The sequence below is a fragment of the Canis lupus genome, chromosome 17 (assembly GCF_011100685.1).
Source record: "Canis lupus familiaris isolate Mischka breed German Shepherd chromosome 17, alternate assembly UU_Cfam_GSD_1.0, whole genome shotgun sequence".
In the NCBI taxonomy this organism is placed as follows: domain Eukaryota; kingdom Metazoa; phylum Chordata; class Mammalia; order Carnivora; family Canidae; genus Canis; species Canis lupus.
In genome coordinates, this window is record NC_049238.1 from 25,956,106 (window position 1) to 25,978,293 (window position 22,188).

A 22,188-nucleotide genomic window follows, 5' to 3' on the forward strand; every position below is an offset into this window, starting at 1 on the left:
AGAAACAGAAACAAGATGATTAAAAAATGGTTAAGGTGGTGGAGTGCCTTGGGGCATCTAGGTGGCTCAGTTGGTTAAGCATCTAACTCTGGATTTCTGCTCAGGTCATAATCTTAGGGCTCTGGGATCGAGCCCCAAGTTGGTCTCTGTGCTCAGTGGGGAATCTACTTGATTGAGGATTCTCCCCTTCCCTCTTCCTTTGTCCCTCCCCTGCTTCCATGCTCGTGCTCTCTCTCTCTCTCAAATCAATCAATCTTATAAAAAAAAAAGATGGTGGGGGTGCCTGGGTGGCTCAATCAATTATGCATCCTACTCTTGATCTCAGTTCAAGTCTTGATCTTAGAGTTGTGAGTTCAAAGCTCTGCACTGGGCTCTGCGCTGGAGGTGGAGCCTACTTTACCATCTTACCTACTTTAAGATGGTAATTTTTATGTTCTATGTATTTTACCACAATTAAAAAAAAATTACAAAGAGAAAAAAGATAGCACCTACAATAAAGGTCAAAGACATGAACTTTCAAGAAATAAATCTTTCAGAAGATATAGAAGACCTCTATCCTAAAATCTACAAAACCTTATAAGAGAGATTAGTGAAGACTTAAATGGGGGCATCTGCTGTATTCATGGAGGACTCAATATTTTAAAATTTCAAGTCTTTTCAAATTAACCTCTCAAATTATATAATCAGTGCAATCTCTAACAGAATCCCAGAGTTTGATATTTTGTTTTTATAGTTGTTGCTATTGTTTTTTTGGTTTTGTGGAATACAAGCTTACTTTAAAATTCATATGGAAATGTAAAGGGCTAAGAATAGCTAAGACAGTTGTGAAGAACTGAGCTGACCTATTTACATTGCCAGATAGCAAGCCCTGTTACAGAACTATATTATTGTTTATCATATTGTGGTCCTTGGGCTGGCAGCATCAGCATCACCTGGGAGCCTGTGAGAAATGCAGCTCCATCTCAACCCCTTATGGAATCAGAATCTCTGGGGTTGAGTCCAAAAAGTCTGTATTTGAACAAATTCTCCATGTAATTCTTAGGCAGTTTAAAGTTTGAGAAACATTGAATTAAGACATTTTGACAAAATGCGAACCAACCAGTAGAACAAATAGAGAGTCCAGAAACAGATCCATACATACACGGTTCATCTGATTTATGACAAAGTTGGCATTGCAATACAATGAAAAAGAGTAGGCTTTTCAGTAAATGGTGTTGGATGATTTATATCCATATAGAAAAAGCTATCTTAAACCCTATATCATATTGTATATGTAAAAATCAATTCCAGCCTAAATATATAAAATTGAGAAGTAAAACTGTCAGGCTGTTAGAGGAAAAAATATAGAACATCTTTAAGACCTTAGGACAGTACAATAAAGCTCTAACCATAAAACAAAAATGATAAATTGGACCACATTAATATTAAGTACTTCTCTTTATCAAAAGATGCCATTGATATTTGTGAAGGGCTTAGACCACTGCCTTGCCAGCACATTGTATGTGTTACATGAATGTTTGTCAAGAATATAAATAACAGGGTAGCCCGGGTGGCTCAGCAGTTTAGGGCCACCTTCAGCCCAGGGCCTGATCCTGGAGACCCAGGATCGAGTCCCACGTCGGGCTCCCTGCATGGAGCCTGCTTCTCCCTCTGCCTGTGTCTCTGCCTCTCTCTCTGTGTCTCTCATGAATAAATAAATAACATCTTAAAAAAAAAAAGAATATAAATAACATATTATCCTCCTCCAACAAAAAGGTACTTGTATTCAAAAAATACAAACTTGACAAATTATTAAGAAAAATTCTGACAACCCAGTAGAAAAAAAGAGGCAAAGGACTTCAACAAGGACTTAATAGACTTTACAGTGGTCATTAACATATTAAAAGGTGCTCAGCTTTATTAGTGGTTAGAGAAATGCACACATTAAAACCATAATGAAGGGGACCTGGGTGGCTCATGGTTTATGGATCCAGGACCCATGATCCCAGGGTCCTGGATCGAGTCCCGCATCTGGCTCCCTGCTCAGCAGGGAGTCTGCTTCTCCCTCTGCTCCTCCCCTGACTTGTGAATGCTCTATCTCTTTCTGTCTCTCTTAAATAAATAGAAATCTTCAAAAAAGATTCCTCCATGTCTTTTTTTTTTTTTTTTTTTAGGTTTTATTTATTTATTCATGAGAGACAGAGAGAGAGAGAGAGAGGCAGAGACATAGGCAGAGGGAGAAGTAGGCTCCCTGCCGGGAGCCCAGTGTGGGACTTGATCCTGGGATCACGCCCTGAGCCAAAGGCAGGCGCTCAACCACAGAGCCCCCCCAGGTGCTCTTCCTCCATGTCTTTCAAGGGCTGGACAGCTCATTTAAAAAAAAATAAATAAATAAAACCATAATGAAATACTACTACATACCCACAAGAACGGCTAAAATGCAAAACAGTATTGAATGTCATAAGGATGTGAAGCAACAAGGGTCTCTAATATTTCTAGTAAGAATGTTGAGGGGAATGACCTTTTAGAAGATTGGGAGGAACTATGAAAGCTAAATATATTCTATGACCTTGCAGTTTCACCCCTAAGTATATACCCAACAGAAATACTTGCCCATGTTCACCTAAAGAACATGTCTTAAGGGATGCATAATCATACATTCTGGTAGCACATCTAGAATGTTCATAGCACATTTGTATTAGCCTCAAATTGGAAACTGCATAAATGCCTATTATTGATATGATGGTTAAATAAACTGTATATTTTTGCAATGGAATATTATGCATTAACGAAATGAATTCTACAACTCTATGCAACTATGTGGATGAATCTTTCAAACATAATGTTGAGCAGAAGAAATCAGATACAAGAGTACTCTGTGATTCCATTTGTATAAAGTAAAAAATTGTATATTTTTGCAATGGAATATTATGCATTAACGAAATGAATTCTACAACTCTATGCAACTGTGTGGATGAATCTTTCAAACATAATGTTGAGCAGAAGAAATCAGATACAAGAGTACTCTGTGATTCCATTTGTATAAAGTAAAAAAGCATACACACTGATCTCTCTACAAGTCAGGTTACCCCTACAGAGGGACAGGGAAATGACCAGAACAGACAATGAGCGGAATAGTAGGATGCAGGTAATGTTTCTTGATCTGAGTGCTGGTGACATATGTCCGTTTAGACTGTGAAAATTCATTGTATATTTACATATATAATATATATAAATGTTTTAATTAAAAAATCGGATCTAGCAGTCATTTCTTTACTACATCAAACTGAAAAATACATAGAAAGAGTCACATAGGGCACTTACATTCATGGTCAGATGAATTGCTATGGTCATTTCCAGTATTTTGAAGGAATAGTATTTTTTTTTAAGATTTTATTTATTCATGAGAGACAGAGAGAGAGAGAGAGAGAGAGAGAGAGAGAGAGAGAGGCAGAGACATAGGCAGAGGGAGAAGCAGGCTCCGTGCAGGGAGCCTGATGTGGAACTTGATCCTGTGACTCCCGGATCACGACCAGAACCAAAGGTAGACACTCAACTGCTCAACTGCTGAGCTACCCAGGCGTCCTGAAAGAATAGTATCTTTAAGAAAATGAATAAAGCACCTTTTCTCAGCACATTTTAACCACACTAGAATTTCTTATATAAAATAATATTTCTGTTAATTTCATTCCAATTTCTTGTATGGATGTATTAAGCTCACTTAAGTGTTAGAATCTCTTTTCCATGTAGTCTACATGAAGATAAATTATGAACTTCCAAACTTATCATTTGTGTTAGTGCCTAGCTTGGGAATAATATGATTTATTTCTTTAAACCTATCAATGGCAGAAGTATCAAGATGCAGGATGACCCACTCATGACTATATGAAAAAAGTGACAGTTTCTTGCAAACAGCTCAGAAGCATTTATCATAGCTTGTTCTCACAGCACAAATTTTTAAAAAGATTTTATGTGTTTGAGAGCGAGAGAGAGAGTGAGCATGAGCAGAGGAGGTGCAGAGGGAGAGGAAGAAGCAGACTTCCTGCTGAGTAGAGAGCCCGATGCAGGGCTAGTTCCCCTGAGATCCTGACCTGAGCTGAAGGCAGATGCTTAACCAACTGAGCCACTCAGGCACCCCTCACAACACATTTTTGCCATATGTCTAGATGATTTTGTATGTTTTTGTTTATCTTAACAAAGATAAATGTAATATTTTTGGTTGTAAGGAGTTCTCTGGTGCAATAGAGATAGAACAGTATGCTTTATCGTGCAACCAGTTGTTTTCTAACTTGAAGTTAATGCTATCTAGATACTTCACCAGATAATAGGATGGAGCTGCCAGATACCTGGAAGTCTACAAAGACATGGCTTAAACATAGTGGGACATCACTTGGGTTTGTATTACTTGGGAAGAATTCTAATAAATTGAGTATTTGTACAAGGGAAAAGCTTACTGCTGTGTCCAACTGCTGTTTGCCAGTGCACAGAGCTAGCCAGTATTAGGCATTTTAATTTTAAGATAACTAGGGTCAGTGCCTATTTATGGGTGAGTGACTAAGGTGTGCCTTCGGAGTTTGAGCTCTACCAGAAAGCTTAGGTGGAATGGTCCACAGGTTAATTGTGTTTTGAGTGATTTCCCATTTTGAGGGAAGTATTAAGGGGTGTTGGTGTACTCCATACCTTTAGAAAGCGGGCACCTTGCTCTCCTGGAGGATGAATAAAATCCTGCTTAAGAGCTACCATTGTCAAGGCCTTCAAATCAGTAAGGAAGAAGTAAAATTTCCACTATTTGCAGATTGCATGATACTATATATAGAAAACCAAAAGACTCCACCAAATAACTGTTGGAAGTGATAAACTCAGTCAAGTAACAGGATACAAAATCAATCTCAGAAATCTGTGGCATTTAAATATACCAATAATGAAGCAGCAGAAAGAGAAATTAAGAAAACAGTTCCATTTATAGTTGCTCCAAAACCCATAAGATACTTAGGAATAAACCTCACCAAAGAGGTAAACGTGCTGTACTCTGAAAACTATAAAACACTGATTAAAGCAATTGAAGAGGACACAAAGAAATGGAGCATATTCCATGCTCATGCATTGGAAGAACAAAACATTGTTAAAATGTCGATACTGCCCAAAGCAATCTACACATTTAATGTAATCCCTATCAAAATAGCACCAGCATTTTTCACAGAACCAGAACAAACAATTCTAAAATTTGTATGGGACTGTAAAAGACACTGAATAGTCAAAGTAATCTTGAAAAAGAAAAGCAAAGCTGGAGGCATGACAATTCAAGTTATATTACAAAGGTGTAATAATCAAAACAGTATGGTACTGGCTCAAAAATGGACACATAGATCAATGGAATAGAATAGGAAACGCAGAAATGAACCCATAGCTATATGGTCAATTAATCTTTGGCAAAGTAGGAAAGAATATCCAAAGGGAAAAAGACAATCTCTTCAACAAATGGTGTTGGCAAAACTGGACAGCAACGTGCAGAAGAGTGAAACTGGACCACTTTCTTACACCATGCACAAAAATAAATTCAAAATGGATGAAAGGCCTAAATGAGAGACCAGAAACCATAAAAATCCTAGAAGAGATCTCAAGCAGTAATTTCTCTGACATCAGCCATAACAACATCTTTATAGATGTTTCCTGAGGTGCCAGGGAAACAAAAGCAAAAATAAACTATTAGGACTACATCACAGTAAAAAGCTTCTGCACAGCAAACTAAACAGTCAACAAAACTAAAAGGTAACCTATGGAATGGGAGAAGCTATTTGCAAATGGCATATCCAATAAAGGGTTAGTATCCAAAAGTTATAAAAGTCAACACCTAGAAAACAATCCAATTAAAAAATGATCAGAAAGTATGAACAGACATTTCTCTAAAAAAGACATACACATGGCCAACAGACATTGAAAAAAGATGCTCAGTATCACTCATCATCAGGGAAATATAAATCAAAATTATAATGAGGTATCACCTCACATCTGTCAGAATGGCTAAACTCAACAGCACAAGAAACAACAGGTGTTAGTGAGGATGTGGAGAAAGGGGAATCCCCTCCACACTGTTGGTGGGAATGCAAACTGGTGCAGCCACTCTGGAGAAGAGTATGGAGGTTCTTCAAAAAGTTAAAAATAGAACTGCTTTATGATCCAGCAGTTGCTCTACTGGGTATTTCAAAGAATATGAAAATACTAATTCAAAGGGATACATATACCCCTATGTTTATTTTTTAATTTTTTAAAAATTTTATTTATTCATGAGAGAGACAGAGAGGCAGAGACACAGGCAGAGGGAGAAGCAGGCTCCATACAGGGAGCCCGATGTGGGACTTGATCCTGGGACTCAGGGATCATGCCCTGGGCTGAATATAATATATATATATATATATATATATATATATATATATAGAGAGAGAGAGAGAGAGAGAGAGAGAGAGAGAGAGAGGGGGGGGGGGGAGAGAGAGGGGTGATGGGAGGGGCAGAGGCAGAGGAGAGAGAGAATCTTAAGCAGACTCCATACCCAGCGCAGAGGCCGACTTGGGGCTCGACTTTACCACCCTGAGATATGACCTGAGCCCAAAACAAGAATTGGCTGTTTAACTGACTGAACCACTCAAGTGCCCCCATTTTAACAGTCTCTAAGTGTACAATTCAGTGACATTAAGGACATTTATGCTCTTATGTAATGATCAGCACTTTCCATCTCCAGAACTTTTTTTTTTTTTTTATCACCCCTACCTCACTGAAACTCTGTACCCATTAAACACTGGCTCCCTATACTTTCTTCCCCCTAGGCTGGCAACAATCACATCTATTTCCTGTCTCCATGTGTTGCAGTATTTTAGGTGCCTCATACAATCATAAAATATTTGTCCTTTTGTGTCAGGCTTATTTCAATTAGAATAAGGCCTTCAGGTTTCATCCATGTTGTAGTGTGTATCAGAATCTACTTTTTTTAAGGCTGAAATATATATATATATATATATATATATTATATATTATACATTATATATATTATACAAATACACACCACATTTGGTTTATCATTTTCCTGTCAATTAATATTTGAGTTGTTTCTGCCTTATAGCTATTGTGAATAATGCTGTCATGAACTATTGGAATGCAAATATCTATTCATATCTATTCAAGACTCTCCTTTTATTTTCTTTGGGCATTTATCCAGAAATGAAATTGTTGGATCATGTGTAATTCTGTGTTTAGTTTTTTGAGGATTGCTTTTTTTTTTTTTGTCTGTTTGCTTTTGTTTTTATTTTTGTGGATGCTTTTTTTAATGCCCAGATTTCCTCATCCATCCAAAGATATCGTCAACTATCTGTCATGAACATGGACTAGTCAATAGAATTTCACAATTTGTTAATCTCTGATGTATTGTCCTTTGCTAGCATAAATAACTGGTAGCTAGAATCCTAGGCTAGTAGAAAATTTTGTCAGCTTGTATTTAGGTACTATATATTCAGTCATTCACTGCTTTTCATTATCAATGCTGAAACTGTGTGTTCATTTAGCCTTGTCAATGTGAGACACCTCAGTATTCCTGATCTGATGAGTCAACATTTGGTATTTGCCAACATCTTCCTTTATTTTACTATTTTTTAGCCTCTGAAAGATTAGGTGTTCTCAAGTATTTCTCTTATATTGAGTTAAGAACTTTCACTGGGATTTAATAAACTTTGTGGGGTATTTTGGTGAATATGAAATCTATAATAATTACAATCAAATTATTGTTAATTAAAAATATAGAATAACCAAAATTCAACAAAGATGAACTTGGGAATTTATGTCATTATTTTCCTTTAATTATGACAGATTTTTTTTTTTTAAGAATTTATTCATTCATTCATGAGCCACAGAGAGACAGAGACATAGGCTGAGGGAGAAGCAGGCTCCATGCAGGGAGCCTGACATGGGACTCAATCCTCGGTCTCCAGGATCACGCCCTGGGCTGAAGGCGGTGCTAAACCACTGAGTCACCGGGCTGCCCATCATTATGACAGAATTTTGTAAGTGGTATAAGCTTTGGTCACTGTTTAGTCCAGTTTTTTTTCTCTTTATAGATAAGACACATCTTAGTGCAAGAGAAGTTAATCCACTTATTTAGGGGGCATATAAAGAATGGCTGGGAAGGTGGAGGAATCCAAGCTAGTTTAGGAAAGAATTCACCTTAAATTGTAGATTGGAACAAAGTATCATAATGAATTATTTGGAGCCTTATTATTTGCTATAAAACAAATGGAATTTTATTAAAACTTTCTAGCTGACAGCAACCTTAGAGACCATCAGATCGAATCCCATCATTGTATAGATGAAGAAAAGGAGGGCTAAAATGGCCAGTGCCTTTCCCAAGACTTATGCAGCTAATTGGTGGAGAGTCTGGTCTAGAGTCTAGTTCCTTTTTCAGGGCATTTTCCCACTCTGCCATGCCTCTTCTTTCAAAATATGTTGTAGGCCACAAGTTAGTAATGACTTATTTTCAGAAACTTGTAAGCTTATTTTATTTGGCATTTGGAGCATATTGTTGTAAGGAAAAAGTACTATAAAGTAATGTTTAAGTTTCTGAGCTTCACAAAAGCCTATATAATCCACAGTATACCTGGGTTATAGTAATAAAGATAGTATCTCATGATACCCAACTATTATTTACTATGTTGTGTCCTTTGGGGTAGAGTATTTCTCCAAATCTATTGGGGGAATGTCAGAAAAAAAAATGTGGCAGGTGATTTTCATAAGTGCCAGTCACTGTCAATTTCCATTTCTTTTTCAGAGGAAGCGTCTTTGTACATAACCTTTTGCCCCTGTGTAAATGATGACAACATAAAGTCTCCTTCTCTGTCCCTTTCTTTATGTCTTCCTTTGAATGCTTGCAGTGTGCCAGGCTGGGGCCTCTGCTCTGGAGGAATCAACCTGCATGCAGCGGTTGGAGAGTCATGGAGTAGAGATGGAGATATTTAGGAAAGGCTCTCTGCAGAGGTGGCATTTGAGCCAACACCTGGAGGGTGAGGCAGCTGGTTGGGTAGTCATTCTTAGGTCGGAAGTTGAGTGGAATGAAGACTACTCTGGCCGGGGATGTGGTGGAGACTCTGGATCAGCTCTGCCCTTGGGTCTGGACAGCCAAGCTTGAGTCCTCATCAGCTGGCTTCCTGCCTGCCTGGGTGGTTAGGTTGGGGCTTTCACCATTGGGTTTGCTTGGTGAATTACTAGATTGGATATTTCTTGAAAATAACATTTTCTTCTTAAGTTGGTAGAGCATTATAGCACATATCCCCCCTTGAATTATCTTTTTCTTGCCTAATTACAATTGACTCACATTGTGGGCAGCAGAGTTCTATAATATATAATAAACACAGCCTATCTACAGTTACCTCCTTTTAGAAAGACTTTCCCAAGTCTTTATATCTCTTGGCCAAACAGATATAAGATAAATGCATTCTTCAGTGATACCATTATCCAGCCAGTTCCTTCTTTAAAGCTTTTCAAATGTTTCTTTGTCAGATTGCATTTTACTCTCACTGTTTAGTGAGAATGTTTTGCTTGACCTTCACATAAAAGTCTCAGGCAAACTCTTTTTCTCATGCCAGCGAAGAAAACAGTCTGATTTTGTTGTTTTTTTGAGGAAAATATCTCCCTATTTGGTGTGGAAACCTTCAAGCTGGGCTTTAACTCTGACAAGCCCGTGGCCTGCGCTGATGATCTGTATCTTACCATGTCATTGGTAAGGTCACCAGTGTGGTTAGGAGCCATAGGGGAGAACGAGTTTTCTTTGACCTTCTTAGGGCTGAGTCTGCAAATTAACCTGACAGATTAACATGAGAAAAGCACACAGGTTTATTTAATACTGGTTTTTGTTTTGTTTTTTGTGGGTGTGACATGGGACGCTTCATAAGAAAACAAAGACCTGATGAAACAGTTAAACCCAAGTACTTTTACACTTGGTTTGATGAAGAGTGGGCATCATGAAGAAATGTGATAAGTCAGAGAGTGTGAGGTGTAGGTGTAAAGGATGCTCCTTACCTCTGGATATAGGGAGGATGAGGGCTTTATGATGTTTCAGGGCAGAGGGGTTGGGGGAAGGTCGGAGTGATCTTCCTGCTTCTGCTGTTTTCTCAGACTCCTTTGGCTTAGAATATTCAAAATGCTCAGGTGCCATATTTTGGGGATAGCGTGTCCTGAACCTCTGAGAGGGTAGTGCCATATCCTGTGCTCGCTCTGGATGGTGTTTTTCTGTCAGGGGTGAGAGAAAGCATTACAGGAGGAGGAATCCAGGGGTGGGGGTGGGGCCGGGGCTGCTTCAGTGGGTACTCTCAGAGTTTGTTAAGTTTTACCTAATTCATATTTAATCTTTATGACCTGTGAGAGATTGTTACTGCTGTTTTAGAGACCCTGGGAGGTCAAGTAACTTCCCAAGGTCACTCAGCTAATCTCATGTAGTAGAGCTGGGATTCTGAACAAGCTGTCCCTGGCTTGGAGAATGTTCCTACTGTGCTACAGAGCCCTTCGCTCTGTGCTCTTCTCTCCTGTCACAAAGTTAGAGACAGTTTGTTCAATCAGATGCAGAGAAAGTAAGTCAGTGATGCTGCAACCCACTGTGGGTAGTAGAATCACTTGGCAGATTTACTTTATGAAAAGATCTCTTTCCTTTGAAAATTCTTGAGATCAAATAGTGTTACACATTTGAATCGTTTTTTAATGTCTTTTACCTCATCATATATCTCTTTATAGGACCATATGCACCTATTTATGTTGCTAAAGCCATTCTTCTTGTAGATTTTTATTTTTAGTTAATGGAGGCTAACAATATAAGGTTATAGGCTAATCTGATAAAGTATATTTTAAGGGGATAAAATATTTTAATTTGCTCAGTTAGTTATAGAAGGATAAGATTCCCTAATCCACATTACATTAGAATGTAAATTATGTGAGTGCAGGGATCTCATTTGTCTGTCTTGCTAGTTTGTCCCTGGGGCCTTATGCACACAGCCTTGTATGGAGTGAACTAATGAACGAACGTGTTTTGGTAAGACCCATGTACTGATTCTCTTCCTCCCTTACTCATGAGTTCTCTGCTTACTCCTCCTCCCTTAGCAAAGCAGTTTCCCAGCGTGCTTTACTGACTCTTCTGCTTACATTGCTCTACCAGAGTTTCTGGGGTAGTATCATCACTCCCAGAAGGTAATCGTATCTGGGGAAAGTGTTGAAAAACACTGTAAATTTTGTTCTGGGAATCAAGAGACCAAGTATTAGAATCAGCTTTAGCTACTTGCAGGTGTGACACAGAGCAAGTGACTTCACCCATTGGTACTTCATTTTCCTTATTATAAGGGGTTTGGCCTTGATCCAGAGTTGAAAATTCAGATGTCTATAGGGGCCAGGCAGGTAACACATGGTGGTACAGTAAAGAGTTATAGGGACTGAGATAGAATTTATACTTCATTGAGAGATACCCTGTTTTTTTTGGTTTTTTTTTTAAAGATTTTATTCATTTATTCGAGAGAAAGAGAGAGAGAAAGAGAGGAGCATGCGTGTGCCTGAGCACGAGCAGGGGGTGGGGCAGAGGAAGAAACAGAGTCCCCACTGAGCATGGAACTGGATCCCAGGACCATAAAGGTCATGACCTGAGCCACAACCAAGAGCCAGATGGTTAACTGGCTGAGCCACCTAGGCACTCCTCCTGCTAACCCTTGATAAGAATTTGGAGTTATAATGAATTTGACCAATAATAAATACTTGTATTATTTTAGCCTAGTAGTTCTTTTTTTAATATTAATGCAAGTTTTATTCAAGGGATAATATTCAAGAATTGAATTCTAAGAAAGGAAAAATTTACCGGTTATCTACTCTACAGTCAAAAGTGAACCTGGGGACCACTTACAACACATAAATAAATTCTGTCTTTACATATCTGAATAAAGTTCTTAGAACCATTTAGCTTTTGCTGATACGGCTTTGTGTATTGTGTTCAGAAACTTTGACAATAAAAACATATATACACTCTTCAATTAAGGTGAGTACCTAGGATTTTCACTCCAAGATGAGTTTTTGTGCAAGTACCTAGGACTCTATAACTTAAGATTGCATATTTCTACCTGAATTCAATTTGAATTGCCTTCACTATAATGTTTATCACAATTTTTAAAAATAATTAAATCAGTGTTTATTGTGACTTTATAATTCCCTCAAATTATACTTTAATATTGGACACAGTATTTTCAAAAAATAAATATTCAAGGCCTTAGTTTTAAATTTTCCTTCAGTGTGATAGGACTACCCTAAAATAAATGCACTTTTCTTTTAAAAATTACTTATAATACAGGTCTCATTCTAAAATTCTGATAATGTATTTTTTGGTAGGGGTGGCATGGGTGGTTCAGTTGGTTAAGCATCTGGCTCTTGATCTCACTGTCTTGAGTTCAAGCCCTGTGCTAAGCTCCATGCTGGGTGTGGAGCCAACTTAAAATTGTTTTTAAAAGAATATATTTTTTGGTAATAAAACAAGGGTTTAGAATGATTCAGTCCATGGGAAATCTTAATGACAGTCACTTAGTGAAGAAGTCAGTCATTCCTGGAGTCACAAACACTCAAAAACTGCTATTAGCATTGAGTTTTTGTGTTTTTTAGTGGTTATTGTTTTAGGTTAGCCTCAGAGTTTTTAAACTTGGCTATAGTATAGAATTACCTGGGGAGTGTTTTAAAAAACACAGTTGGCAGATGCTGCTCTCAGAGATCTGATTGACTAAAAAAAATATCAAGTTTCTTAGGCACTTCTAATGTGCAGCTACATTTTGAGTGATTAATGGAACTCTTAATTAACTAGGGTGTTTCCGCACTGACTTTTAGAAGCAAGCAGATGATCAAGGATATAGTCAGCTTTCCGACAAATGAGTGTTTTCCCTTGTTTCGCAGCAATCTTGACTGAAAATTACAGTTGTGAATGATCACTGGGAAACAGCATGGGTTCCAGATGATCAGGGAATGAAAGCTATTCATTACCCCAAGCCAGTCCCAACTGCGTCATCATACATTTTGCCCGTTTTCACTCACCCAGAACTTTTACTTTCTCCCCTACTACGTGCGTGGTCATATTCAGTGGTTTCTGCTACATTCTCTGAACTCATGGCAGGCACAGCTTTCTGGGGTTAGGACTTAGTACTTGCATATTCGACCTTTTGACCTTTCATCTTAGGCCAGTCTTTGATAAGATGCCTCCTCTAGGAAAGCATTTTAACTGAATCTGAGACTCAATGCCCTAACCAAGGCCAGAAAGCAGTCACTGTAATCTGTAAAAAAAAAAAAAAAAAAAAAAAAGAAGGTTTTGCCTTTCAGGGAACAAATACTTAATTTGGGGTCATTCTGCGTATCTAAGTGTGATTTGTATTTGCATCTATGAATTAGGTTATTTTTTAAGTAAAGAGTTACCAGATTTCTAATGATTTCTGTTTATGTTTGAGTTTGGGTGATGTTTAAAAATTTGTTTTAAATTTGAGAAAGATATTTTGAGTTAGTTTATTGTCTCACATTTTTTAATAATCTATGAGATAAAAAGATTTATTAATTTCTGGTGTGATATCGTCTGCCTAATGCTTTGATAATTTGGGGAGATTTTGATTTATCCCTTAAGAGATTTATTCAGTAGATTGGATCTACTAGGTTAAGTAATGACTGCTCAAATGAACACATTCTTCACAAAAATATTTGACAGCACATTTTATTATTTTTTACCAAGAAGATTTTCATATCTGCATTCAGCAGATATTTTTGGAAGAATTAATTTTGTACTTATCAGAGTGGGGTCACCGAGTTTATCTCTTCTTTTTGTGTTTGTTTTTTTCTACTCTTCCATCAGTTTTTGCTTTCACAACCAAAGTTTTGGGCCATTCAGACATCAGCCTTGATCCTCCGGACAAAACTTGAGAGAGGAAGCATACGCCGAGTGGAACGGGCAATGAGGCAGACACAGGTAAGAATTAATGTGATAGTTATTGTTATTCTTCAACTCTTCATTGCTGTTAATAAGCATGGGGCACTTGGGTGGCTCAGTTGGGTAAGTGTCTGCCTTTGGCTCATTTTTATTTAAATTCTAGGTAGTTAACATGCAGTGCAATACTGGCTTCAGGAGTAAAATTCAGTGATTCATCACTTATATAACAACGCTCATTGCTCATCACAAGTACACTCCTTAATCCCCATCACCCATCCAGCCCATCCTCCGGCTACCTTGCTCCATCAATCCTCAGTTTGTTCTCTGTCATTGAGTTTCTTATAGTTTACTTTCTTCTCCCCCCACCATTTGTTCATCTGTTTTCGTTCTTAAATTCCACACGGGACTGAAATGGTATTTGTCTTTCTCTGACTGAGTTATTTCGCTTAGTTTACTACCCTGTAGTTCCATCCATGTCACTGTAGATGACAAGATTTCATTCTTTTTGAGGTCTTAAGTAATATTCCACAGTGTATATATACCACATCTTCTTTATCCATTCATTAGTCAATGGACATTTGGGCTCTACATAATCTGGCTATTGTTGATAATGCTGCTGTAAACATCAGGATGCATGTACTCCTTCAAATCTGTATTTTTGTATTCTTTGGGTAAGTACCTAGTAGTGCAATTGCTGAATCTTAGTGTAGTTATATTTTAACTTTTTGTGGCACCTCCATACAGTTCTCCAGAGTAGCTGCACCAGTTTGCATTCCAACCAAGAGTGCAAGAGGATTCCCCTTTCCCCACATCCTCACCAACACCTATTGTTTCTTGTGTTGTTAAGTTTACCCATTCTGATAGGTGTGAGGCAGTATCTCATTGTGATTTTGATTTGTATTTCCCTGGTGATAAGTGATTTTGAGCATCTTTCATATGTCTGTTAGCCATCTGGATGGCTTCTTTGGAAAACTATCTGTGTCTTCTGCCTTCTTTTCTTTTCTTTTCTTTTCTCTTTTCTTTTCTTTTCTTTTCTTTTTTTCTTTCTTTCTTTCTTTCTTTCTTTCTTTCTTTCTTTCTTTCTTTCTTCTTTCTTTCTTTCTTCTGGATGGCTTCTTTGGAACAGTATCTATTCATGTCTTCTGCCCATTTCTCTTCCCTTCCCTTCCTTTCCCTTCCTTTCCTTCCCTTTCCTTTCCTTTCCCTTCCTTTCCCTTCCCTTCCCTCCCCTTCCCTCCCCTCCCCTCCCCTGGCATTTTGTCCCTTCTTATTTTGTAGGTCAGTAGAAATAGGAATGTCACCTTGGATCAGAGATGCCATGTATTCAGGAATGCAGAGCTCTTTTACCAGCTCTCACTTATCATTGGATTTATAAATGAGAAAGAAAATTGTGTCTTGCTTAATAAGTATATTTTTAAAACTTCGTTTTATAGTAGTTTAACCTGTATGGACTAAGTTGAGAGCACTTTATTGATGTTCCTCGAGGTACAAAGATTAATCTGTAGGTTCTATAGCTTTCCTGGCTCTGTCTATTGAAAGTTTAGAGCAGTGGCACCTCAGTAGCAAATGAGCACACTAAGTGCCCAAATCTTGGTTTCTAAATACCATTCTTCAGCAATAGCGACCAGTGCTCCTTGGATAGATGGCTGATCTTAGGACTGGAACTGCTGAGGCAGGGAAAATACAAGATGGGCCTAGAACTTCTTGTGTAGTATAAGAAAATAAGGTAGTATTTTAAAAAGGGAGTTGGGGGTGCCTATATGATACAGTTGGTTAAGCATCTGACTCTGGGTTTTGGCTCAGGTTGTAATTGCACAGTTGTGAGACTGAGTCCCGCATCAGGCTCTGTGTTTAGTGTGGTTAAATCTTAAAAAATGGGGGGTTGAGGGCATATTAGAAGGTCACAGCAGCTAATCTGAAAGAACCCAACGGCTAAGGCCAAAATAATTTGAGCAACAAAATAAATAAAATATAGTATTTGATTGTAATCCCAAGTTATAAAATAAATACGAGTCCATACTACTATAAATGAATGAATGATTGAATAAGTGGGAGAAGGAATAAATTTTTCTTAAAGAAGAAGTTTAAATAATTGATGTAGCTACATCCCTCTCTAGGAGATGGAGTTTGACCTTTATATGTCCTAGAATGTGAGCTGGGCTTAGTGAATCCCTTCTGTATGGAAACAGAACATTGATAGTTTTACAGTGGAGAAACCTGGCAACCCCTATCTCAATCAAGTGGTCAAAGTTAGCATCACCAGCAATAAGTCTGATGATCTCACATATCCTCTGATCATCGGGTATGGTGAGAAGAGCACCTTGTGGGATTCTCCCACCAAACTGGTTCCACCAGTTTAAATACAAGACAGTATCAGAAAAAACCCAATTGAGAGACATCCTACAAAGTATCTGGCTACTTCTTCAAAAGTATCCAGGTCATGGACAACATGAACTGAGAAACTGTCACAGATCAGAGACACTAAGGCAATTTGAGATCGTATCCTAGATTGGATCTTGGAACAGAAAAAGGGCATTAGTTGGAAAACTAATGAAATACAATTAAAATCTGTAGTTTAATTAATAGTAATGGACCAATGTTAATTTCCTAGACTTGAAAAATAGATCTTAATTAGGTAATTTGTTAACATCAAGAGAAATTGGGTGAAGATTGTATAGGAACTCTCCATAGTGACTTTTCAAATTTTCTGGAAATCTGAAATTATTCCAAAATAAAAGTTTATCTTAAAAGAAAAACACATACTTATATTCTAGTTAGAAAGAAAAGTTATCTTGGATTAAGAATGTATATGCCTGGGTGACTCAGTTGGTGGAGTGGGCAACTCTACATCTTAGATGGTAGGTCTGAGCTCTATTTTGGTGTAGAGATTGGTTAAAAAGAAAATCTTAAAAATAAAAAAATAAAAAAAAGAATGTATATGCCTGGGGGCATGTGTCTGGCTCAGTCAGTGGAGCAGTTGACTCTTGATCTCAGAATTGTGAGTTTGAGCCCCACCTTGGGTGTAGAGATTACTTAAAAATAAAATCTTAAAAAAAAAAAAATGTGTATGCCTGCAGGTACCATGTTATCACTCACTGCTGCTTGTTTGGTTTCCAGTTCTATAGTACCAGCTCCTGCCCAGTATCTAAACAATGAAGGTCCAGATGTTTCTTATTTTGGTAAGGCATGAGTTAGACTTTTTAACTGAGAACATTGGAGGGAAATACATAATGAGATGTAAATACTGGGTGAAGTATGTTCAGATTTGCTAAATGATCATAAGCATAACTTGGTACAGTCTATAAGGCTGGGTGGTAAGAAGGAGGAAGAGATGACTTAGGGAGAATGCATTTGGTGTGTGTGGAGTGTAGAGTCCGTCATTGTGGTTCACATCAGTCTGGTTCATAATGGAGAGCAGCGTGAGATAATAATGTTGGAAAGGCTGACTGCTCTAGTTGTGGTGTCGACTGTTATATAAGGCTACAGAATGTGGTTTTCTCCTCTGAGTAAAAGGAACTATGGGTAACATGACAAAAGTCAGAGTTTCAAAGAGAGCCTTAGAGTACTGTAGCATTTTATTGGTGAGAATAGAAGCAAAGACCTCTATTAGGCATTACTTTCATAGGCCTGCTTACTAGGAGAAGATTGAGTATGGATAGAAATACAGACTTTAGAGATGATTTACTTAGTTGTTTTAAGTTAGAGAAATCATTTAATTTTAAACTGAAGGTAAGATGAAAGAGTAAAATTTAAAAACACTTTTTTTTTGTATGGTTGCTTAAATTTAAACTCTTAGGGAAAAATGTTCAGAATAAGATTATTTTTCAAAGACAGAAATCAGGAAAATAAACAATGTGAGCCCTTTAAAAAGTCTTTAAGAGTCTTTAAAAAGTGTTGTTTTGTTTTTTGTTTTTTTCAAGCAATAATTCACCTGCATTAACAATCTATTAGTTGCTGGGTAAAAGCAGATGTTTATCTGGACTAAGTGAATTTTTTTTTCCAAAAAAAAAATCCATGAAAACAAAAAACAAAAAATCCATGATAACAAAAATACAATGTTACATTCCAGAACTTCTCTGTGTCAGCATAGTTTTTCAAACCAACAAGAGAGTTACCAGATTAGTACAAATATCAGCGTTAACTTCTTAGTTAACAAACATTTACTGAATTCTTAGTGTGCACCAGGTACTGTATTAGGTCCTGGACATACTAATTAATATGTAATCTTAGCTTTCAAGAGCTTAAATTCTAGGCGCCAGGTTATTGATCTTGGAATTATTTTCCACTTCTTTTTAAGCCCTCTCCTTCTGTTTGTAAAATACTATGCCATTCTCATGTCTTTTTGCTTTCTTCCTGTATACTGTTTGAATTTATTGAGGGCCTACTATGTGTTCTACAGTTTGTCACATATTGTTTTAATCATTTTATGTTTTTTCACTGAGTATCATTGTATTTCAGGACCTTTTCTATTATTGTCACAATTTGTTTTCTCCAAAACAGTGAGACAGAGATCAGGGTTCATTGCCGCTTGAAGAGAAATAGGAGGAAGTGGGATTGGGATGAGGAAGAAGTCATAACGAGCTGCAGACCCAATACAGCCCAGGCTCTTTCCTATGCTGAGCATCCCCCTGCCCTCTACCTTCCCTTCCCCGCCACTGGGTAGCCCACTCTGGAAAGGGCCAAGACCTCAGGCCAGGTTCTCTGTGGCTGTGAGGACTCTGAGACACCTGACAGCCGGGTGCCATGTGTGGACCCCATTCCTTGCAGCTGGGCCCAATGTAAAGCAAAGAAGGAAGGTGAAGGTGTGGTTTTGTAATTAGCACTTTAAATTATTTATGCTGAATTGCCTCTATTGAATTTAATTTTATTTTAATTTTTAAAAATTTTTATTTATTAAAAGCTCATTTCACATAATTTTCCCTCACAAATTTTATTTATTAAAAGCTCATTTCACATAAATATTTCACAAGCTTCCCTTCCCTTCCATGTGTAGGAGACTACACATAAATATTTAAAATTTTATTTTCGGAAACAGTTTAAATGGGTATTTTTTTGAGGGGGGGCCAAAGTTTGGCCTTCTTAATATAAATAGTATAGATTACATTTATTTATTAACGAAGGACATACTGACTTAGAAATGATTTGCTTTGCATTCATCTCTTATATTTTGCATATGAAATAAGTCATCATTCAGTTTCCTTTTGGAGTGGCAATTAAACTCAAAAAGTATAGAGGCAAATTTATAAGTGTATAGCATATCTTTTTACTTTGAAACCTGCAATATTCTCTGAATTGTGCACATTAGGGTTTTGGGTATTGAATAACAAAAATGTTTTTGACTGAGGAAAATAGATTTAAAGAAGGAGCCCAATCACCATGCTCCCGCATCTTCCCATGTCCTGGCCTTTGTATATCTGGAATCTCCCTGTCTTGCCATCCAAATCCTGCATTCTGAAGAGAGTTGTCTACTTCTCTGCCTGTAAAACAGGATTAGGGAGTTGCTATCTCTGCCTTCACAGAGGGTACGATAGAGAAAAATCACTTCATACCCCAACCCTAAAATTAGCCAAATCATGTGACAAGGTGAATACAGTTTGTCTCATTTTCTGTCACTTGTTGAGCCATTTACCTCATCATATGAACTTTGGCCAATTCTCTGACTCAGGGTTTGATACTACTGTGTTTGTTGAAGTTGCTGCATCCCTTAAGAATAAGAGGAAAATGATTTTTCAAAGACCTATATATATAAAACAATGTTAAGGAGAAATTGTTTTAGTTTCTGTGAAAATCTGTTTCCTTCCTCAGCTGTTATACTGTGATAAAATGATAAGCTGTTCAGGCTGAAAGAAAAACAAGCCAGAAGGAGCTGTTTAGGGAAAAGCTTAGTCTTGTCATATTACAAGTTGAGGAAGTGCAGGTAGGATGAGGTCAGGTGACTCACCCCAGTTGGCCTGGCTGGTTAGTTAATGACAGAATCTTGACTGTGACTTGCACGATGATGAGCAGCTACATTGAATGATGTGATGGCAAGTCCTGAAAATGGCAGATTTGGGAGGGATTTCTGAGGGAGACAAGTTTAAACCAAACTTAAAAAGAGAGTATTGTATCACGCCTAAAGGTAAATACACCAATGTTACAAGATCCAAAGAGGAACAAAGAACTCCAAATTGAGGACAATCCCTTAAAAACACTCTATCTAATGAAAATTATTCTAGGTTAGCGTTCTTTAACGATTGCATTTTTGGGGCTGTCATGATGGTGGTAATAATGAAGAAAATGTTTATGGAGTCATTGGTTATGATTCAGAAGCAATGAATTAAAATGAGAATATATTCTCTAGTACTTATTCAGACCCTGCCTTTGATTATTTTATGTTCATTATTAAAGTAATCTTACTAATGAATTTTAATTATTCACTTATCTCTTAGCTCTGTTCATTTAAATGAGGACAGCCTGCCCCTGTTCAGGTAGCTGTGCCTCTAAAGATGATTGCCCGACAGGGATCTTTTCCTTCACCTTTGAATTTCTGGGAGGACAGTACATTGAACTGGGAATTGGAGATTATAATAGTTGTCTATCATTGGAGACTGTACTGCATTTGACTTTCTTTACTGTGCTAGTTAATTGAGATTTAACAATTTTTAAATGAGCTTTAGCTTTCCAAGAACATCTGTTCCTGATAATGTAGTTGTATACTACTTTGATGGAATAGATGTTTTCCATCATGTTTGATTCTGGAGGAAGAAGGGCCCAGAACAGGATGATTGATTCTATTGTGGAGATTATCACCCTTGTGTAGGCCAAAACACTTCTATTTTAAAAGCTGATCGCCCTTGGTTTACATGGCTGTTTAATTTCTAGTAATGATTAAAAGCTTGTCACAAAAGGCTTAATTAGGGAAAAACTGGTCCCAGAAATATAACATCAGGATTTATACAGTGAGCCTCATACTTGTTTTTGAATAATTTCATAAAGGAGTCCTTCAGATTATTTTTTTTATATTGAGGGAAAACCACACTGCTGGCATTATGTAACACCTGGACCAAGTCCATGGTTAGTAGTGGCAAAGTATATTTTGTTTTTTAAAACTATGTCACTGTTTTTAATTGCTTTTCATTATAGAAATAATACCTGCTAATTATCAAGGATGTAAGCAATAGAGAAGCAGAAAATAATAACCAGTGTTTTCCTCTACCTTGCTTGCCTTCCAGTCTCAATTTGTAACCTTCTAGACTTCTTCCTCTGCATAAATAAACAAAACAGTATGAGTAAACATCAGTGGGATCATGCAGTCTTTACTACTTTTTGCCTCTTAACAGAAGAGGCTGATCCACTCTGTGTGCCAGTACCTATGGATCTAGCTCATTCACTCCAGCAGCCATGTCACTCTGTTAAATAGAGGTGCTATAATTTTTTCAGCCTACCCCTTATTTTTGAAGGTACCCTTTTATTAATATGTTTTTATTTTATTTTATTTTTTTTTTTTTATGTTTTTATTTTAAACTGCATATTAGAAACTTTGGTACTATACATAGTAAAATAAAATTAGAAGGATTTCAAATGCAAGATGTACATTACCTTCCAATTCCCAGCTCACTTTTAGCAGTTTCTTTTTTGTTGTTGTTCTAGTAGTTTCCATCATAACTTTATATATTTACACTTCTGTTATTCTTCTTGAAATGCTTATACTCGGGGCACCTGGGTGGCTTGGTGGTTGAGCATCTGACTTTGGCTCAGATCATGATCCCAGGGTCCAGGGATTGAGTCCCACATCTGGCTTCCCACAGGGAGCCTGCTTTCTCCCTGTGCCTATGTCTCTGCCCTTCTCTCTGTGTCTCTCATGAATAAATAAATAAAATCTTAAAAAAAATAAATGCTTATATTCCTTTTCTTGATTTATCAACTTTATTTTTTTAAGATTTATTTACTTGAGAGAGAGAGGGGTGGGGGGAGACGGAGAGAGAGAGCCTTAATCAGACTCCATGCTGAGTGTGGAGCCCGATGTGGAGCTTAATCTCATGACCCTGAGATCACAACCTGAGCTGAAACCAAGAGTCAGATGCTAAACTGACTGAGCCACCCGTGTGCCACTTGATTTATCAACTTTAGATAGCATCTGTTGCCTCCACACTATGAATTATGGAAAAATCAGTATATCTCTCATCCTCTCTTCCATTTTTATGTTTTGTTTTTTTTTTTTTTTTGCAGTGGTTAGGGATTGTTACTCTACATTTTACTCTGTAATATAT

General features: G+C 37.4%; 1 protein-coding gene across 1 annotated transcript in view; it reads left to right on the top strand.

The window, feature by feature from the left end:
- The window catches only part of TTC27 (tetratricopeptide repeat domain 27), a 172,432-nt gene that overhangs the window by 61,187 nt on the left and 89,057 nt on the right, over nt 1–22,188 (top strand). The window contains exon 10 of the mRNA XM_038561237.1: nt 13,865–13,978. Within this exon, the coding sequence (XP_038417165.1) occupies nt 13,865–13,978 (114 nt within the window). The remainder of the gene's footprint in view (nt 1–13,864; nt 13,979–22,188) is intronic.